At 37.5% G+C, this 22,204-nt stretch overlaps 1 protein-coding gene across 5 annotated transcripts in view; it reads left to right on the top strand.

Annotated features, from left to right (window-relative positions):
• Positions 1-22,204, top strand: part of LOC111864017 (formin-binding protein 1-like) — a 168,628-nt gene that overhangs the window by 125,411 nt on the left and 21,013 nt on the right. For all 5 annotated transcript variants that reach the window (XM_023850941.2, XM_023850940.2, XM_023850939.2 and 2 more), the window contains exons 4-7: positions 6,566-6,713; positions 8,630-8,887; positions 10,261-10,446; positions 12,403-12,624. In XM_023850941.2, the coding sequence (XP_023706709.1) occupies positions 6,566-6,713; positions 8,630-8,887; positions 10,261-10,446; positions 12,403-12,624 (814 nt within the window). The remainder of the gene's footprint in view (positions 1-6,565; positions 6,714-8,629; positions 8,888-10,260; positions 10,447-12,402; positions 12,625-22,204) is intronic.

The raw sequence follows: 22,204 nt of genomic DNA, 5'->3' as shown, positions 1-22,204 counted from the left end.
GTCGGCTACTAACTGGCGTATTGTAGCAGCCTCGGATGTTAGATGATGAGTATGGAGCAGTCAGTGGAATGAGAATTGGCAGGGGGAACCGAGTAGTCGGAGGAAACCTGCCCCAGTGCTACTTTGTCCACCACATATCCCACACGACCTTGCATAAGCTCGAACCCGGGCTGCCGCAGTGGGAAGCCTGCGACTAACCGCCTGAGCTGTGGCACGGCCTCTAGCAGCCTGCTAACTGCCTGAGTTATGGCACCACTGGACTTAGTTCTCTCTCTCTCTCTCTCTCTCGCTGTAGTCATGACAAAGTGAAAAGCAAGGCACTGCCGAGGGCGAACGTATCGTTGGCTAACAGTTTATGCTGAGGTGGGATTCAGTATGATATTACAGGTACTCAGGCCAGGAGCTGGGGCTAGAGGAGGTTTGCCAAACATGGAAACGAAGCTTGGTATGCGGTTTGCATTGTGTGCGTATCCAGCACTGCACACCTATACCGGTTCTGTAATGGAATGGCTGGCATTGAGGGCTTGAAAATAAATTGACCCATGCACTATACCTCAGTAAGACACGCAGAGTGGTAGATAAAAATATAAAACTGTCCCTGTGCGTAAGTGATTAAGCACTACGTCATTAAGACGCAGACGGAGTGGATGTATAGATCCACGTTTTCTTGTTCTCGGTATTAGTTGGTGAGTGGTCAGTTTTACCCCCGGGGAAAGAGCCTCCGGTACCCGTTGGATAGGAGGCTGGGTGAGCCCCAGAGCCCGGTCTGGTCGGCGTGTAGAAGAGGAAATTCTTGACCGTACTGGGACCTACTTGCTTATGGAGTTGAGCCCTTCTTGAGCAGAAGCCAAATCTGCAGCTACTGAAGAAGTTCTCAGCATTTTATGCAACCCGAAGGTTCGTTACCGTGTTCAGAAGAGCCCTCCACTGGTCCCTGTCCTTAGCGAGATCAATCCAATCCATACCATCCCATCCTATGACCGTACTGGGACATTACCAAATATCCCATGGGTAAAAGTCGAGGGGCTGCGACACTGGCAGCCCTTGTATTCTAAGTTGATTTATACTCGTATATATCACTCGTTAACATCCTGTACGACCTGCTTGTATTTGCTATTCAGTGCAAGCAGTTGGATCGAATTATGCTGGCAGCAGAGAATTGCTTGTTATTCAACACTGTTTCTCCTTTGCGCCATCCATTTATATAACATCAGCTTTATATTAGGCGTTTCTTCCAGCTGGTACACATACCGGCAGCATAATTCAGGTAAACAAGATAAAGTTATCCCTGTGCTTAACTAACTTCGTCATGAAGACGTATGAGGGAGTGGATGTATAGATGCACGTTTTCTTGACATCGGCACTAGTTGGAGGTTAGTGGTTAGCTTCACGCCCCAGCCGCTTTACCCCCGGGGAAAGGGCCCCCGGCACCCATTGGATGGGAGGCTGGGTGGGCCTCAGAACCGGTCCTTACGACTTGTAGCTGAGAAAATTCTTGGTCCTACCGGGACTCGAACTCCGATTCTTCGGTCGCCCAGCCCGTAGCCAATCGCTATACCGACTGAGCTAACCCGGTTCCATCTAATTGAGGTATACCGGCAATTTTACGAAAGGTCAGACGTCTGCCGGTGCATTGTGTTTTTCGACTTCGAAGTTGAAAACGAGCGCTAGAATACCGCCAGACATGTTTTTAGAAAGAATATGCTGGTTATAATATTGGCAAGTGAGTTGTTTTAAAGAAAGATTTTACTGAGGATAAGTAGCCAAAAATAAATCCATAAATTTTTAAAATATCGGTAACAGAAAAGGCGAAGGTATATTGTGTACGGCAGCAGCAATACATGCCGTAGTATACAGGAAGATGGCCGCGCCATGGCTCAAGCAGTTAGTCGCTGGCTTCCCACCGCGGCTGCCCGGGTTCGATCCCGGGTCTGGTCAAGTGGGATTTGTGGTGGACAAAGTGGCGCTGGGGCAGGTTTTCTCCGAGTACTTAGGTTTCCTCTGCCATTCTTCATTCCACCAATTGCTCCACAATCACCCTCACCTATCATCTTGGGCTGGTACAATAGGCCAGAAATGGCCGCAGTACAAGGGACTTAATCCCACCCACTAGCAATAAAAAAATAATACAGGAAGATTATTTTCAGCAGTCATGCCGTACGCCTGGTAGTTCAGTGGCGTTATTTCGAGATACATACTGTCAGGCGGGCTGGAAAGATAATGAACGGTGAGTAGGAAATTATTTGGAGGGAGGCGGTTACGGCGTGGTCAGAAGAACAATCCCCTACATTTACCTCGAGAAGTCGAGGAAACCCTCAGTTACAATAGCCGGTAACCTGGCCGTGGCTTGAATCCGGCACAAACCAAATATGGTGCAGACACCAGCTCTGCAGTGCCAAGGGTTTCGATGGTTTGAACTGTGGATAGCCACAGCAGTATATTCGTGGGCCTGCTGACTCATACGTGAATTAAAATTACAGTGTTTAGTCATTGTGTGAAATGCTTCAGATTTTGAAAGGCGTATGACAGAGACACACTGTAAATGCTTTACACATAGAGCACCATTGTAGTATTAAAGAGTAATAACCGGCTCCACGGAGTAAAGTGCCTCTTGAGAAGCCAATGGTCCGCCTGCTGGTTAATAAACTCCCCGCCCTTTACGGAATCCCAAGTTTCACGAGAGTCCGCCACCAGATTTTTTTTTCCTGAGACAACTGAATGCACTCCAAGTCGTCAGGCCCTGTTATTTAGAAGTCGTTTATGCGATCACCTGCCCACGTCTACATCTTCCGCGTTGTGTCTTTCCTCCTCACTCTGATGGCTGAATTCACGGAAAGCGGCGGATAACAGTAATAATTTCCACATCGAAACCAGTACGATAACGCTCTGGGCGTGAAACGCTGTGCAGCATCTGTGTTGTAATTGACGCCCGCATAGTAAACATCCCGCAGCACGCTTTAGCGTAGATAATGTGATATACGAGATTATGTCATATGTGGTTCTTCTTCCTATTGCATTCACACACGACAGTAACCAAGTATCGTGGTTCAAATGTACACTTGGTCGTCGACTTACGACCACAAAAAAAAAGTGAAAATTAAAAGATGATTAAAATGTAAAAGTTTTTAAAAATAAATTATAAAGATGATAAAAAGATCAGAAAGGTTAAAAAATACTGTTAATAAATATATGGCCGACTTACGACCTGTCAGTCAGAACGGAAGTCGGTCGTAAGTCGACGACCAAAGTATATTCGCTCCAGTTTCTCTGTAAACTTCCTGACAGCCATTTCAGTCACTTTTCATTTGGTTCAGTTCTTGAATTTAACAGACCCCCGATTTTCCATCATCTATAACGTCGTCCCCTCAATCTTGAAATAATTTAGCCCACACAAAAATCTGTGTTCCCACTGTTCCCTGTCTGTACATTTGTTATAACATTTCGTAAATGAGAGCAGGATTTTTCTCCAATTTCACTACAAATTTAATGTTGATTCCGTGTTCTAATATATGTTACCGGTGATTTTGACAAGCAATCAAAACGCTGTATCAATAGAAGAAAATAAATACTATTTATCATTTCACACAAAACTGCACAGTAATGTGATCACGTGATCTAGTACATTTCAACACGACGTTAGTGCCAGTTGCTTCACAGAAACATTCAGTCTGGTTGTTTTAATTATTAGACATCATAAAACGTGCATCTCATAAATATCTGTAGATTTCACTTGAATTTTTTTTTTTGATTATGTGAATATTTAATGAAATAGAAGGAAATTTGATTTATGACTGGTCAGTTTGCCTGTAGCCGGCTATCACTTAGCTGCTTGTGAGCTTGGTTCGGCTTGTCTAGCTTGTGGCTATTTCACTGTACACTAATGCACTGTCTTATTCTTCCTCATGTCACTGCCAGCACAGCATGCATAGTTTCCCCACGCACAAACACTGTATGCTGTATCTCACAACTCCTAAAGTACAGAGCTCTGTTATTATGTGTAGTTATTCTGGCACCACGGGCTGAATAGTCTTGAGAACAATCTTGCCGGGGTGGGGTTGCAGTCGATAAGTAGCCAAAAAGTGAGGCGCACACTTGCGAGTATGCTCCTTCCCAAAACTCATGCCGCAGGGCAGCATATTCCCGTAGTGACTGGTGTGTTGTCTGTTTAACAGTGATGTCACTTTCGTAGGTGGTTACTGATGATTAGGAGGAACCTGCTGTCTCAGTCTTCAGGGCAGACTTCTGTCCAGAAGGGTACAATTTTAGTTTTCACCATCATGAAGACTTGAATCTCAGTAAATTTGCAATTGCAGTAAAACAATTTGTATGTGTAACATATGAACACTAAGACAGTGAAGTATGCAAAATTGCAAAGAGTAAACCTTTTCATCCTTTCTCCCCACCCCCCAAAGAACAGAAAGATCTGGTCAGAAAATACAACATATTTCAAGACTGCCCCTGACAGTCCTTGTGGTTTTGGTTCCGAAATGTACTTGTCAGTTTCAGCTGGCAGATTGAATTTGAAAGTATAACATAATGTAGCCTTGATTTACCTTTTGTATTGAGTTGTTACGAAAATTGGTCACATAGTTGGTTTAAGTACTTACAAAAACTATGTGTCACTATTAGTTTTATAAACAAGACACTGCTCTCTTCTGGAATATTATGCCAAGTAGTGTGCTTGAAGTTGACCTGTATTTTGGAGGAATATATTGGTTCCATTTAGAGACTTGAAGAATGAGCCAGGCTTTGCTACTTGCAGGGCTTACGCTCAGCTCTGGCGATGGTGGCATACATTACTCCAAATTGTAGGTGAACTTAAACCAGGCTGTACAGCTTTATACCCCAGCAGACATAATTTCTTCATAATCCCTATTGCGAGAATCCCAAATGTCACAAGTCTGAAGAGAAATGATATAACAGTTCTTACTGTTTTCATTAACAGGACAGTGTACTGGGGAATGGAGAAAAGTATTTTATGACTTCATATTTAATAATGAGATGTCAGTCATGGTAGTGCAGTCGATATAGCGACTGTCTATGACAGGATGACCGAGGGGTTGGAGTTTGAGTCCCGATAGGGTCAGAATTTTCTCTTCTCCATATAGTCCAGACCTGCTCTGGGGCCCATCCAGCCTCCTATCCACTGGGTACTGGGGGCACTTTCCCCAGGGGTAAAGTGGCAGGGACATGAAGCTGACCATTCACCTCCAGCTAGTGCTAAGGTCAAGAAAATGTGGAACTATATATCAACTCCCCCATGCAACTTCATGGTGTAGTGCTTAATTAGTTAAGCACAGGGACAGCTTTACCTTGTTTTACCTTAGATTTAATAATGAGAGTTGGGACATGATAAAGGCTGAGACTCCTAAATGTCTGGCACATAGAAGATTAATGGCAGATACAGTCGAACATTTAGTGCTAAACCTGCTTGGAAGTTGAGCATGTGGATGTAGGTTGGAATGTGTTATCTTTTGTGATCTTAGCATTATGTTACACATTAGCGTGGGTTCTTGTGAACATGATGAACACATGGGTTCCATGAAGGGCAGGAATGTTTTGGACCAGCTCACCAACTCTTAGCAAACTCTCCTTTATAGAGTTAAGACATTTAGGACTGTATAATTTCTAACCATGGAGGGGCCTTATTATACCGTAGGTACATACCCATGGGCTACATTTTGCATGCTTCCCCCCTCCCCACCAGTATTTTTTATAATATGCAGCCATACTGATTTCATATTCTGTAAATTATTTGTTGGGTGTCGTGTGAAAGCAGTTGAAGAGTTACATGAAATATTTAGTAAGCAATCTTAGTAAGTTTTGACAAGATCTGCTGGCCTTTTTAAAGAGGAGGAAAGCATTTTCACATATGTTGGGGTATGAAGGATGCCACGCGGCTGCACAAAGCTAAGTGACGGGCCTCATGGGACCTGCATGTCACATCTGGACAGGTCTGAGCTAGCCAAGCTAGTCAGTTGATTGGTTATCACCAGGGCCCAAATTTTGATGATATGTCATCTTTTTTCCTTGTAGCCTATGCGATGCTCTTAAATATATAAATCTCGGATATGAGCTGCTGGTTACAGAAATGTAAATTTTATAAGTAATTTTTTGACATTTTTAGGTTTAAGGTCATTTTGGGGGTAATTTTTTGGTAAATTTTGGACTTTTAAGGGTATTCATTTTTGGCCATTTTAGGGATTTTTTTCTTCATATGTTTTCTGAAATGTGAATAACATGGAAGCGAAGTGTTCTTTTCTCCTTTAGGTAATTTTTCTGGATTTTTTCGGTCATTTTTTAAATATTTTCAGGTCATCAAATCCGGGCCCTGCATATTACATTTTTGGGTTATATTTAGGTCATTTTTCTAGATTTTTCGGTCATTTTATAGGTCATTTTTTTAAAATATTTTCACGTCATCAAAATCAGGGCCCTGGTTATCACACTGGATCAAAACAGGGTGTGGTTGCAAGTTTTTGTTATGATGATGATGAATGGTTTGGTTTTATAATTACCTAAGGTTGGTCATGAGTGTAAAATATATACATTTTGTTTGTTTTAGGTACAGTCCTTGCAGAGCATTCAAACATGTGATGACAGAAATAAATGATCTAGCAGGACAGCATGAAGTGATAGCAGAAAACCTTCAGTTGAATGTGATCCGTGAGGTTTCAATTTTAGTAAAAGACTTCAAAGAAGAACGGAAAAAAGTATGTAAATTAAATATTATTTTATCTTTTCCACAACCCTCTTTTGTTATGGTAACAAACACATGAAGTATTTTGTTTGATGTCATTGCTGAATATTAAAATACAAGTTCAATTTAGGAAAGAGGGCAATTATAATATTTTAGATTAAGTCAGAATAGTTTCCTGTACTTCCCAAATCCTGAACTGTGGTTATGCCATTGATGTGATAGGTAAGTGAATGTATTTCCAGTTCACAGGTTGTTTTTCAACTGTGAAAGGGATGTAGTTACAAGAAAGTAATCTGAAACTCCTTATTTGCAGATATGAATGTACCTAATTTGTGTCCATTTAGGAGAATCCTTTGGTTAGGTTTTCAAGGAATAAAGTGCTTCCAAAAATTATTTAAGTTTGGGAAAATCAGGTTTTAAAAATCTAAAAAATTATATAGTGCCCTAGAAGTCAGATTATAAGTAAACAAGGAAATTTTTTGTCGCTTTTAATTATTATTATAGGATAGTTTGAGAAACTCTTCAACTAGCATATATCAAATTGAAATTAACAATCTTGACTTTAATTTTATTAAGTGACTGTGTAGTAAATATATAATTATACACCTCAAACACATTCTGCAAATGCAGGAAGTGTCAGTCTGCCTCAAAATATTGACACTGCTTCTTTGAGGAAATTTTTATTAAATATGGTATTCAAGACTGTTCATTGTTTAATTGAAATTATGTGTACTTTGAGCATTTTGTTCTGCTGGTGTACAAGAGACCCTGCACTGGAAGGGTTCTAATGTTTTATAGCTCTCAAAAATAACTTAAGTATTTTCTTTTTGACAGAAAATTAAATTCACTGTGTAGATTCATATTAGACAGTCTTGTACTGCAGAACCTCCTGTGGTGTTAGAGGATCAAATTTCAAGGGCTTTATTTTATATGTTGCCTAAAGTGTTCATGCCTTAGTACCATATCATGATACCCATTGGATATGTGTAGATTATACCATCAAGTGCTAATGGCTATGTTTGAATTTGATAAACTTTTTCAAACAAGATTGCAACTTCAGATACCTTTTACTTTTTTCATTGTGTCTTGGAACCAGTGCAAGCTAGAAACTACATATGTGGATGAGGAGAAACATACACACATATACAGAGAGATTATCTGCAGGCTGAATTGAGGCATAACCTTGGACACATTCTACACACCTTCTAAATAGATTAAGGCTTGCATGCTTTAGTTGTTTCTTCAATATACATTTTTGTGTCAGACAAAATTTTGACTTGGAATGAAATTTGATGTTGGAAAGTGACTGAAAATACTAGTTACAGAAATGAAATTATTAGAGCACACAGCTGCAAAGGGTACACGGTTGTAGTTTTTGTAAGGCCGTAGTTTTAATATCTTTATAAAGGTTGTCGCAGTCCCTTTTTGATATGCTGTTCTTTTGTGAAAGCTCCTAAGAGACCTACAGAAATTGTTCTTACATTATTAAGAAGATTCTGAATGGTGTGTCTGTGATGAACCCATCTTCAAAAACTTATTTTCTGAATGCCCTCTTACTCTTCCCAGCAGACACTTACAGTATACATACAGTAACACCTGTTTCTGTAGTGTGAGTGTATTCATATCCGACACAAAGAATATCAAGCAAATACTTGCACATGAATATCATGAGAAAGTATCACGTTCCTCCTATCACTGATGCTGGGACTTGTCAGGGTAGGGGAAACAATTTGGTGTTCACTTGTAGTGGAGAAGCTGTCCTTCAGCTTAGCTCACACATAACCTTGTGTTATGGGCCCCTTTTGTATGTTCTAATTTGGCTCCTTAACAGTGTTATCCAAATTCAGAATATTTGGATCTGTACAGCAGCACACATATCTGTTCTGTATGGTTGCTACTCATTTATATGTAATTAATATTCTTTTACAGCATTTACAAGAAGGTGCTCGTATGATGTCAAACTTGAGTGCTCAGATTGGTTCTCTGGACAGAGCTCGCAAAAACTATGAAAAAGCATTCAAGGAAGCAGAAAGGGCGTTGGATAACTTTCAGAGGGCAGATGCAGACTTGAACTTATCACGAGCTGAAGTAGAGAAACAGCGGATGAACATGTCCATTAAATCACAGCAGTGTGAAGAAACAAAAAATGAATATGCTAATCAGCTTCAAAAGACCAATGATTTACAGGTAATAATTTTGAAAATCTAACATTACATGCCTTTGTTGCAGTTTTCTGTTATATAAATATTGATCTGAACGTTTATATTCCCAAATCTCTCCAGAAAGTTGCATATATGTTCTGGGATCTTATACACACATAAAAATAAGTTTGAGGTATAAAAATGCCCCATTGTATATTCAGGTTTACTGTACACCAAACATGCCTGAAATGGAATAAATTTTTCATAAAACATTAGTAAAGGGTAAAAGAAAACAAATATACATGGAGAGTGTAAGGAGTAAAGACTCTGTAACTACCGACTTCCCTTCATCACAGCAACGATTTTTTTTATTGCTGGTGGGGTGGGACTAAGTCCCTTGTACTGCAGCTACTTCTGGCCTATTGTACCAACAGCAACGATTAACATACAGTAGTACAGTCATCCACTCACCACACTTCTTTGTTGGTTTTTTTAACCAGTTAGAGCAAAGTTACATTACGTTTCGGGAGACTATATTGTATATAATCACAGCCAAAAGTAATGAGTATAAGGTAGAAGCCATAATAACAAGATTCATCAAACCAAATAGTGCAAATGAGGAATGTATCACATTTACATGCTATGAAAATTATGAAAAGAAAATGTCAAAAGTGTTCAGTAGTATCAGTTGTCAGATATCATATAGAAAAATACTATTCAACAGGCCTGGGTGTGTTTAGGTAGGTAGGAGCATAGTTGAGAAAAGACGTGTGAAATTACGGTGATACTTTCTATTATTAAATGGAGTAAGTGGACAATCGTATTTAACATAAGACACTTTGTAGTATACTATGTGTTGGTTACTCATAGTAGATACATATTTTAAGTGTGTGATTTTGACTAGACAATTTATAACACAGAAATAAAAAAGATCTCTCTGTTTATCACAAATGACTGTAATAGTTCACACACTATGAAATCAGTAGCTCTTCCTTGTTTCTCAGAGTCGATATGTAGTGTGTTTTGAGTTTGTATAGCTATCCTGTAAAACAGATGTCTGTTATGTTCATGTCCAAAGAAAGCCACACTTTGAATTTAGAAAATCTGAGTTTGTGCCTTATCTAATACATGGCTGAGCTGGCCCAGCTACCAAAATCCAATGGTTACAACTACCTATTTGTTTATCTGTCACAACTCAACAACTCTCAAAATCTCGTTCACATTAACTGTGTATAATGGGTTTACTGATTTCACTGGCATTGCTGGATAAACAAATAATTAGTATAAGTTAACACAACAGGATGCATTCCTCGAAGATTACAATAGTTACAAGTTTGTTTATCAGTTTGGTCAGTTTACATGAGTAATATCTGTATTTTTATTGCTTTCAGTATTGTATCTTGAGTTATGTGTTTGCAGAATCAGCATTACCACACAATGATGCCAGATGTTTTCCATCATCTACAAGAACTAGATGAGAAAAGAATAAAGAATATCAAGAATTTCATGATACAGTCAGTTGACATTGAGAGAAATGTGTTTCCTATCATCAGCAAATGTTTAGATGGCATTGTAAGAGCAGCTGAACAGATAAATGAGAAGGAGGTAAGATATTTTATCTGTAAATCACAGAATATTTTTCTTTGAAAGCAGTTTTTTTGTAAATGTTACATATGTTGGAGTAATTTAAATATTTTAAACTGTAGTACTGTGAAGTTACGGCAACAAGAGGAAAATACACAATGAGAGCAAAAAGTAACAAGTGGAAACATTTTCGAACGAGCACAAATTTTTATACGACTTATAAATTTCTGACATGGAACTAAATAAGGATTTTTAAGGAAACAAGCTTGATGTATTGAAGATAATACCACATGCTTAGAACCAAAAATGAACAGAGGATTAAAACAGCACAGATGATATTTTTACAGAGAATGAAATGAAATAACCTTAGGAATTAGTGAAGTGAGCATATAGGACCTTGAGGTCCATAGAATATACAATTTATTCCCTTTGACCAAAACAGTGAAATCACTGAATATACCCGTAACTGAAACTGACATAATGAAATTTACTATTTCTTATTATGATCTTGTGATTGTAGGTACTTTTCTCCATGAAAGAGAAGGCAAGCCAAGTAGTTGGTAGATCTGATTAACCTTGACCATTCTACTGTTCATTTAGCCACACATAAGTTTCACTGTACCAGTGGCAATGGTAAGAACTGCCCAGAAACCAAGCTAATATTTTCAGCTTTCAGTGTGGATCTTTGTTTGAGGAAATTGTATTTCCATTGACCAGTGTGTGTGTATGTGTTGTTAGTTGCTGCCATGGGACTTTATATTGATTGCTTGAAGCAATAAACAGCTGCCAACTAATGAACCAAAAGTGTATGCAGATGGTATTTTTTATGTGAAGATTGCTTATGATTTCCTAACAAGACAAAAGCACAAGGAAAGAAATCACTGAAAAGAAGGGTTTATCATGTAAGATGACATCATATTAGTTGCTACAGATACTTGTGATCTGATGGTATACCCCTTCATTATCAGTGAATGTAGGACAACAGCAGAGAAATTGAAGAGTAGTTCACCTGGACCAAATGTGGCTCTGGCAAGTTATATGAAGCCTTGGTCGAATGGTGATGGCAATAGAAAACTAAAATACTTGAATGAGACTGTGCATCATTGTTATGTTTTTACCACAAATCCCAAATGTTCCGATCTGGGTTATAACCCATGCTTTTGGGAAATGTTGAACTAAAATTTCTTAAGTTGTAACATAGCCCTAACACAGTTCTGTGGTCCCATCACAGTTATCCCACTGTTGGATTTCTGTCATTTAAAGAAGTCCTTTCAGTTGTTCTTAAAATCCCTTGCTACCCAAAGAAACACCAGTGATTTCACTACAAAAGTATTCCATCAGCATTAATATACAGTGTTGGAGTATTTATATTTTATTCATTTATTTGTTCAGTAAGATAATTAGATGTCGGCCACCTGGTAATATGTGGATGCAAATATGTGTTATTACTTTCCAGAAATTTGATAGCTAATTAATTCTTGAAAGCTTATGTTTTCCATTTGTACTTGCTTATTTCCGATATTCATCTTTAACTATTTTTCTTTATGGATCATAAAAATGTCCCCAAATTATTTATTATTTTGCTGTGGCTTCTCTCACTTTTCACAAAGTTAGTAAATATTTTTTTAGGTTCCATGCACAAGTTCCTTTGTACTTCATGAGGTTTTGTGTGTGTGTTATTCACAGTATTTAACCATATTTAACCGTGACCCTGTTTCCAGAGTGTTCCTTGCTTCTTAAGGGCTAGAAAGCAAGAGGTGGAGTGAGAAATATTTTGTTCAGGAAAAGGATGCTAGTTTATATGGTCACAATCACCAAAACCTTGATCATAATCTATCTCAAATTTTGCTTTAAATATGAATTGTGCTTTATCTGTCTGGTACAAATGCTGTCATCCACATCTTACTCATCAACACTAATCTCTTGTGGCATGGTCTTTCCTGAAAATATTACTTAGCCTGTTGTATATTTGTTTAGGATACACAGATGGTTATAGAAAGATATAAATCAGGATTTCAACCACCAGAAGATATTCCATTTGAAGATCTTAGTGCAATAAAGAGTGGTGAAGTTTCTGCCCCAATCAACACTGTTGCTATTACTGCCATCAGACCAGAAGCCATGACAGTTAAAGGCACCATGTCAACAGGGAAGATAAAGAAGAGGGTTGGCCTCTTTGGCATCTTTAGCTCTAATAAGGTAGAGTTGGCTGCTTTGTTGCGCTGGAGTTATTTAGGCAACTTAACATTTAAGTAACATTAACAACATACATTTCTGATGTGTTACATGTATGAAGTAGATGTATTCAAAATGACAATTCAGTACATCTGGTTTGCATTAATTTAATTAATGAATTTATATACACAAGTTTTAGGGATTTCATGGACATTTGTAGCTAATCTTGTTTCTATTCATGAGCAGTAACTTTCATTGTAGTGAGGGATTGATAATACAGATGGTTAGTACACCATAGTGTGACTGATTTTCAACATTCAAAGGTAATAGTTATGTACTCTGGTGTTTGTAAAGTTTTCAAGGTTTTGTGTTGATCTTACAAAACTTTTTCAAAGATAGAGGCTGCTGGTTCGGTAAGAGCTGAATGCATTAGCATGTTCTTATTAATAAACTAGTTTAAAGACCAAAATTCTCTTAGTTGGACTCAAAAATAAGGGAGATTTGTTATGCAGCACTCTTGCAGGCATCATATTTCCTACTTATTGAAACAAGTCTTGGGTATGTGAGGTAGCCATTATTTTTGCTGAAGTTTATGCAGTCATAGTGTCATGTTGGCTGTGCTTTTGGTGTCCACCATTGTGGAGCAGTGTGCTGTTATTAAGTTTTGTCATCAGAAGGGATAAAACCCTCCGAGTTTCACAGAAGAATGTTGGTACATTATAAGGAAACGAAGATGTTCCTGTAAGTGGAAAGGTTCAGAAGTGGAAGAAAAGCACCATTGGTGAAGCCCACTCAGTCCATATGACCACTTCATGAACAGCAGCCAGCACTGAATGAGCTAATGCTCTGATCCATGAGAATAAATGGATTACTGTCGCTGCTGTAGCTGACAAGTTGTGCGTCAGCTGTGGGTCTGTATATGCCAACATCCATGATGACCCTGGATATCACACAATTTGAGCAAGGTAGATGTGCAAGCAGCACACAGATTAGCACGGACAGGTATGCATAGAGGTGTGAAACCATTTCTGCAGTGATATTATGAAGAAGAAGAAGAGGCTTTTATGCAACATATTAGCACAGGTGATGGATGAAACATAGCTGCACCACTCTGAACCAGATGTCAAAGCATGGAGTGGAAACACATCACCACCCAGAACCAAGAAAATAGAAATATGCCTTCTACTAGCAAAGTGATGTTGATGTAGTCTGGATTATTAAAAATCCCATGCTTGAGCTCTGCCAGGATTGTGAACAAATGAAGTATTGGGCGAGGAAGAAGCTCAAATTTCAGTTTTTTGAATGACTTCAATTGTCACTTCTGCCATATGGGGTCGAGTGTTGCCATATTACAAAGCAGCTCGTTTTGGCCACATTGCTTTTTGTACCTTTTATCTTCAGGGTGTGCTTGTGTGCGTGCGCATGTGAAATGCACATGGACCAAAACTAGGTTTATATTATTTGTAGTGTGAATTGTGTATAATTTACAGATGTCCTCCTATGCAGTATAACTTACCTATTAAGGCTTGAAAATGTGGTGACTAAAGGCATTAAAATCTTTATGGGCAGTAGATGTGGCAATCAAAGCAGAAGTGCAGCATTTTTCAGACACTCCCTGTCTCTGTCTCCATCATGATACTGGGAATGATCATCTGAAAATACATTGTCACATAACAGATCTCTACAGAAGAGCCTTAGAGCACAGACAGATTGCTTTTAAACGGGCCACACTGTTCGAAAGAATATTTATATACACGTAGCAGAGCTGTTGCATTGTGAACTGCATGATGATGTCCTGTGCTGTAACAGGTGATATTTTGGCGATTTACATACCTGATTAAGTAAACTACCATGCTTCATTAGAATTTACTATTTTCAGTACTGCATTCTTACATTAGTGTGCAGAGGAATAAGTTGTTGTATGATTATATAACTTTCTAGCACCATAGCTTTAACAGTTTTATCTCCAAATTTGCAGAGCTTTCTGATGCATTGCATTGAAGCAGTAAGCAGTGCTACAGTATGTTAGAGCTTGATTATAACTGAGAACTGCAATTTGCAGCACTGCTGATATACACAATACCACAGATGTGGCATATACTAAGTGCTGTATGCCATTATGCGTTTGTTTTGTCAAATGAACAGTGATGTGATTATATAAATTTATGAAGACTTCTGTCTTTTATGGTATCATGAATGTCATGTAATCTTGTGAAAGTTGGTGACATTTGAGAGGAATGTGCCACATCCATCTTCAGGGTTAAAATATAAGCAAAGTAAGAAAGCAGGAGGTAGTTCTTCTTACTGCCTCCTTCATGCTTCTTTCTTGTTGGGCTTACTTTTTGACCACGAAGATGGAGGTGATGTGTTCTTCCAGAATGTCAGTTGATTCTCTCCAAACTATACATGGCGTTATATCCCAGAAGATATAACTCTTTTCTTTCAAATTTTGGATAATTTGTCCTGTTGTCTTTTAAAATTATGTCTTGCAGAAGTAGAACTATAGCTTATTAACCTGTTCCCTTTTTGTAGGACAAGTTAAGATGTCAAAAATTTCATTACTTGACACATGACACTGCAAACTTCTGTCATCTTGTCAATTGTAACTGCTTTTAGGTCACAGAATCATGGATAATAGAGTTGTTCTGGACCATTAAGCTCCTCTCACAAAACACAAGTTAAAATTGTTGAAGTTGTTAAAATTGACCTGAATTGAAATTCTATTCACAAACTTTAAAATTTTTTAAAAATTTTAAATTTAAATTTTAACTTTTGACATTAGAACCATTTTAACTTGTGTTTTATGAGAGAGCTTGATATATTATTGAGCGTGAGCCTGAATAAGATACAGGATCGAATAAGTGGGAAGACGAATGTGATTGCGTGTAATTATACGGCTGTGTTCATACACCTGAGGATGACCTCTTTAGGTCGAAACATGTAGTGTAATAATAATAAAAATATGTTGTGTGGTCGGTAAAATTGACTCTAATATTGTATAAATATACAAGTTTTTATTTTCTTTTAAATACAGCATGGTAGTATTATACACATTGTATATTAGATGAGTAATATTTTTCACAGTTGAGGCTTCCTCCATCACAGTCACAGATACTTTCATGGAGTTTCTTGGATGACCATATTGTCAGAAATATACTGCTGTTTTGTAAGTTTAACAGGTATATTCAGTCTGCAGGAACTTTGTCAATGCTCTGTTATGCATTCAGAACAGAACATACACCTTTGTTTTTATAACTGATGCAGATTTGAGGATAATGGTTTTAGCATCAGAGGAGGTGAGAATGTCTGTTTTCACTTCTTTGACAATCCATTAGACATATGGAATTGTTGCTGTTGAACTCTCCTTGTAGGTAAAATTCACATGGATTTTGGTCTGGGAATTTTGAAGGCCTATTATTCTGCTTTCAAAAGTTGCATATTGGCACACATGATGCTGTGAATATATGTGAAAGGTTTTACTTTGAAAAGTGTTTATTAAAATATGTCTGGATTTGGCATGTCTTTTTAAAAGATATTGAAGCCTAGCTGATTTTGAATTTATTTAACCATGCTTTGATGCTTCCTTCCATTGTACAGATTTGATTGTATTGTACTGTATTTATTAGTCCACCATAGATCCAAAAGAAATTACAATTTCAGCGGATGTAGTTAGTTGTAATGACATTTTGCCCCATTTTCATCTCTTCAGGTTTATATATTTGTTATAGTAGAATATAATGGTAATTTGGCAGATGTTTTTTTAGCCATGATGAAATTGTAGCTTTGCTTTGATGAATGTATTCTCAGAAATTCATTATATAAATCCTTTCTCCATATAAAAGTGCAAACTTTTTTTCCTTGGATTAAGGAACTTAACACAGTATGTGTTTTGTAGATATTGTTGTGGTAATTTAATGTGTGAATGGTCTCAATTTGCAGTACGGTACAGACACTGAAAGCGAGATTTTTCAGCACGGTTTTTATATTGTTTCATACTTCACTGGAGTTAATTTAATGTAATATAACTATTCAAAACTTGTTGAATATGGTACTTGATATTTTACTTTGTATTGCAGGCTAGCCTACATGCTAGTGTGGTCTGACTTTGATAACTCAGGCCGATGAAGAATTTTCACTTGGTACACAACCCCTCCCTTTTTTGGCCATTGTGCATGTTCCCTGTATACAGTTTAGTGTTAATCACAGACAGGCAGAAGGGTTGAAATTTATCCAAGCTGTAAGCTGCTCTGCTTTTTATCAAATCAGGTGAAATTGCATTCTCAGTTCTTACAGGCCAGATTTGTTATGTAGAGTGAATTTTTCATGTTTTAAATTCTGTTCTTTAAGTCGCTTTTTCTCAGAAACCCTTCTGCTTTTTAGTGGGTTTTTAGGTAATTGTAGACTGAAGTTGAAAGAAATGTTGCATAATTTTTATTGTTTGAATCCTGTTACATGAATACAACTAATAATATTAATTTTAAAAATTCAGCTGTTAATGCAACAAATCTTTATTAATTTAAACCACACTACATGTTTCAACCCTTATCAGGTTAGTTTTAGTTAGTTATTAGAGAGGGTGGGTTTCCCCATGCACTTAGACCTGTAGTGGTCTATTGTGCTTCCCTCTATGATTTCTGCCAGTCTCTATATCCTATCGGTATTGGTGCTTACCATCAGTCCCGCCCAGCCAGCGAGACCGGCTCTATTGGCTGAGAGGTATCTATAATGCTTCCCCCATCTACCGGAGGTATTAGTGACTGCTGTTGGGCGGGAAACGTCCGCAATTTTGGCTCAGTGACCTCCTTTGTAGGTATGAGGTTCTTTTACGTGCCGTAAAGCTATGACATGGGACCCACAGCTTAAAGTCCCTCCTGGAGGACTTGTTCCCTGAATTTTTCCGCCCTTAAAAATTCGACGACCTCCGCCGGGTATTTGAACCCGCGTACTACGAGTCATGAGGTGGGAACGTTACCTCTAGACTACGGAGGCCGCTAACCCTTATCAGGTTAGTTACACAATTATTGAATTGTAATGCATGATCTTGTTTGAATATTTCCTGTCATTGTATGAGTGTTTGATAAACCATTGCAAAGTTTGTAATATATTACTAAAGTACATAAAATCATCATAGATTGGCATGCAGTCTTGTCGAAGAAGAAATAAGGTAATTTGGCTCTCAAGATAGCAGAACCTAGTAACAGCAACATAACGAATTATAGCAACAAATAATAAAAGAATTTGAGAAAAAGCTAATACGAAGATAAGCGTGGAATACTACAGCACAATGACATGAAACTGATTACAGCTCACGACATTTTTACATTTTCAATTAAGTTTTAACTCAGTTTCAAAAATTGTTAATTTTACACAAAAACACATACCTAATCACAATTTAAATCAATATCCAATAAGTAGTATATAAATAAACAGCAAGAAGTATACTGATTATGTATGTAAACTGGGAATTACTAATTAACACTCCTTCAGTGATAGGAAATACTCAAACAGAATCATGCGTTACAATTCAGTAATTACAGTAATTAATCGTGTAATTAAGAAAACCTGAAGATGACCCAATAAGGGTTGAAACGTGTGTGTTTTAATAAAAATTTGTGTTGGCAGCTGAATTTGTGAAATTAATATTATTAGAAATGTTGCATTTTAATTAAGTAGTGAGATATTTTTGATTTATATCATATTTGGGACTGCAGTATCACATTATTTTTATTTTCCTTCAGGCCTTGGTTCTAAAGTTGAATATTAGGTGACTTGGTCCAACTTATTTTATGCACTTATTAGTTGATTAATTTGTTGATTTTTCTTCTTTCTCTCTCTCATGAATGTTCCCCTTTTTGGTGACTGGTTGAATTGGACTTCATACCACTGCTGTAAGTATAAACAGAGGGATAGAACTTTGCATGATCTGGTTGAGAGACTTGTTGCACTGTCTGCATGGAAGAATTGGTGCATTGTGGCTTTTCTAGATTTCTTGTAGCTCCCAAAAAAGTCGCTTTTATGTTGTCATTTGGAGTTGAAGATGAATGTGTGCAAAATGGATAACTGTGTTGACAAAATGTTCTGCATTGAGTAGGATTTGTGACCTATTATGCTTGATGTTTTGGTTTTGGAACATTTTGTTGTGTTTGTGCATGGCAGTTCTAGTACAATATATCATGTGTATGCACTCCAACTAAACCACAGCTCATAATAATCACTCAGTAAACTAGTAGGTCATATGAAGAAAAGAGAACATGCAACTTGAGTACAAGAAGTCCTGCTCTTTCTGTATGAGTATGCAGTATATTTTTACCTTTTCCTCTTATTTCCTATATATTAGTGTTTAAACTCTCCATTGCTTGGTCTGTATCAAAATATCTTCAAAGAATGAACATTCTTGCCAAAGTAAGGGCAACTGATACCTATCATACCTTTCCAAATTTATCATGTGAAAGAAGAAATGTGGTGATGTTCTTGTGAAAAATGTAAAATGTGTTGAAAGTTGTTTTATGACCAGCAATAATCTACAGAACGTTTGTGGTAGGATGTTACATTCTTCATGAGTTATTTTGCTACAAACTTTAGTGGGTGCAAATTAATATTCCACTACTCCCTTGCAGTTGTTAGCATTCTTCATGAGTTATTTTGCTACAAACTTTAGTGGGTGCAAATTAATATTCCACTACTCCCTTGCAGTTGTTAGCATCACCATTAACCTAGTAATGTGAGTAAGAAACATTGATTTACATAAGCAATAAATAGATCTACATCACAAAGGCAGCTCTTAAAGTAATTTGTTTCACATGTAAATCTGTCAGTAATGAAACAGACTCCTCTTCTGGTGGGTCTTCCTTTTAATAAGAATATAATTTCTCGCAATTATGTAGTAGTGTAAATAAGTAGTGAATTGGTGTGTTTTAGAACTGATGAATTCCTGTGAATCTGCTCGCAGATGACTAAATACTTTGTATGGTGCCTAAAGTGTTAGCTACACATAAACTTATCTCAGTAGTACATTTTTTCAGTGGGGTTTTTAAATTTTGGAGATGTCAGAGGTATATCAAAAACGGCATGTCCGCGCACATGCACGCGTGCACATACACACATACGTGTGTGTGTATATATTTCAGTTTTATGTTTGTGTACATATTATCATTGAGTTCATACCAAAATGAGGTTTGTTATGTTATACCAGAATATATTTTGTCATATTGTGTATGACATAAATATAAAGTGCATTCTAGTGAATTGAACCATCAATTCCAAAGTTATGTTGGCCAATACTTAGCCTTCAGGTCCATGCCTCCTCTGTGTTAGCATATTTCTGTGAATAATAACCACATACTATTCATGATTTTAAGCATGTTTTCTCTTTTCCTCTTTATTCCATATGTGTGATTTCTTGTTATGATGGACACTTTTTAAAGACATTACATGTACATAACCAACATCTGCACCAAGAGATCTCCTAACGAATTAGAGGTCCTAATTGCAGTTCCATTCCTTATAAATTTCTTGGAGGAATTCAGGCTGTTCTATCTTGTCTTTTAGGTAAGGATCTCTGCTTTGGCTTAGTTATATGCCATGTTAAGAATTCTGTTCACTTTTAGTGAACATTAGAACATAAACTGGGGAAAAATGAAAGGTATGGTAATATTCAGAACTTCTCTGTAAGCTATTTTCTAAGAAATTTAGGTACAAACTGTACTACACCTTGATCTTTTTGTGACATGTGAACAGAAGAATTGTGAAGTGAGAAGGAAAACTTCTCTTGTCAATTTTCCTTAACATTTTTGTTTAGTGCATCATAGGCCTTCATAATGGCTACATAGGATTCATCAGTGAGCATAATATGGGTTAAACTCACAGGCCCTTGCAGTGCCACAACACAGTGATTAGTCCAGAGAATTACATGGTTTTTGGTCTTCTTCCATCATCTGGAATTCTAGGAAATAGAGGACACGGGTGTTTCTGAAACTGGATCTGTTTCCGTTTTCAGGTGGACCAGTGATTGAGATTAGCTCTTTTTAAGGGGCCCAACTGAGTAGGTGTCTTCCTTTCTCACCTGTAGACAGAAACAGATCCAGTATCCAAAACGTCGTGTCCTCTATTACCTAGAATCCTGGACGATGGAAAAGGTCCAAAAACCCAGTAATTCTGTGTGTCATCCACCACCATCCCCTGAAATGCAGTAGTTGTACAATCTTAAAACTATTCATGTCTCAGCCATCTCATGATAATTTTGGAAGTGTGTGAATTTCAAATTCAGTTTCAGTCTGTTAATTCTTATTTAGGTGTAAAAAGAAGATTAACAAAATGTCAGAAAACTGATTATGCTGAAGGATTGAACCAAACATAATTAAGTTGAGCTTCATTAGGAAGTGTTTTGGTATATTACCAACACTCTAGGAGAACTGGCTTGATATGCTGATGTACAAGTAGATGATGCTTGAAGTTATTGTCTAGTTCATTTATCCACACTAGTCACATTGTGATGATAGCTGATACAGTAATGAGACTAGGAAGTTTACAGTCTTATGGGATGTGACATCTTGCAGTCTAGTTGGTCACTGTCAGCATTTTGGAGGAACCTGCTGCCTCCATTTTCAGGGTAGAAGGAAACAGTAAGTCAGATTGAAGGAAATGGTATGGATTTTTGGAAAGATGTGAGACTAGGGCCCTGAGTGAATCAGTTGCAGAAACAAAATAAGGAAGCAGTGAACCTTTAAGGAGCACTCGCACATAAGAAACTAAGGCATTTTACAAAGCCTAAATTATGGAGTGTTGTGATCTAGAGGGATAGCTTTGAAATCAGGAAGGGCTGGAAAAAAAATATTTTATTAGAAACTCAAAATAGACGAACCACGGTCAGCATTCAGATCAGTTGTGTCCTTGAGTGCAAGTCACGGCATTTCACTGCTCAGCCAACGTGCTTTGTGGAAATAACACATCTCCTGTCACAGTGTATGATATCTTTTAATTCTGTGAGGTAGTTAGTGATCTGCAATCAGCTGTGCAAATTTGACGTTTCAGTTACACCAGCCTCTTCCTTCAAAATTCACACATTTCATGTCTGATATTTTTCATTGCCAGAAAGCATTTATAGGTGTGATACTGTGAAGACACTGTTTCAGTCTCTACTGATAGGAAGTTGGTTTTATATTGTTAAATGTGGAGCAGGCATCAGATAGCACACTAAATCTGGGTTTATATATGTACCTTAAGGAATAAAAGTTTCAGTGATAGTTGGCTGTATGCAGAAGCTGCAAAGAAGAGCTAGAGTAAAATGTGAATAAATATAACTGATACATGGTGGTTGTGAAAATAGGAGCGATGTGAGGGAAGTAGAGAAATTGTAGGACTGAGGTTGTACATAGAAGTTTTGCCAGTGTAAATTAAATCTCCACCTCCTGAATTTTGGCATAGGGCTATTTTAGGTTCTGCAGTTTTGTGTCAAAGATTGATTGAGCTTCATGTGTTGTTGCAGTAAACATTTTGTTGGCATAATAATTTACGAGGGGGTACCCAAAAGAAACCGCACTTATTTTTTTTTTAACTTATTTATTCAAATTTTAAGCACAAACCTTCAATCCCTTTCAAAGTACTC

Source organism: Cryptotermes secundus, unplaced genomic scaffold (genome assembly GCF_002891405.2).
Source record: "Cryptotermes secundus unplaced genomic scaffold, Csec_1.0 scaffold303, whole genome shotgun sequence".
Classification (NCBI taxonomy): Eukaryota; Metazoa; Arthropoda; class Insecta; order Blattodea; family Kalotermitidae; genus Cryptotermes; species Cryptotermes secundus.
This window is presented reverse-complemented; position numbering and strand designations above follow the sequence as displayed.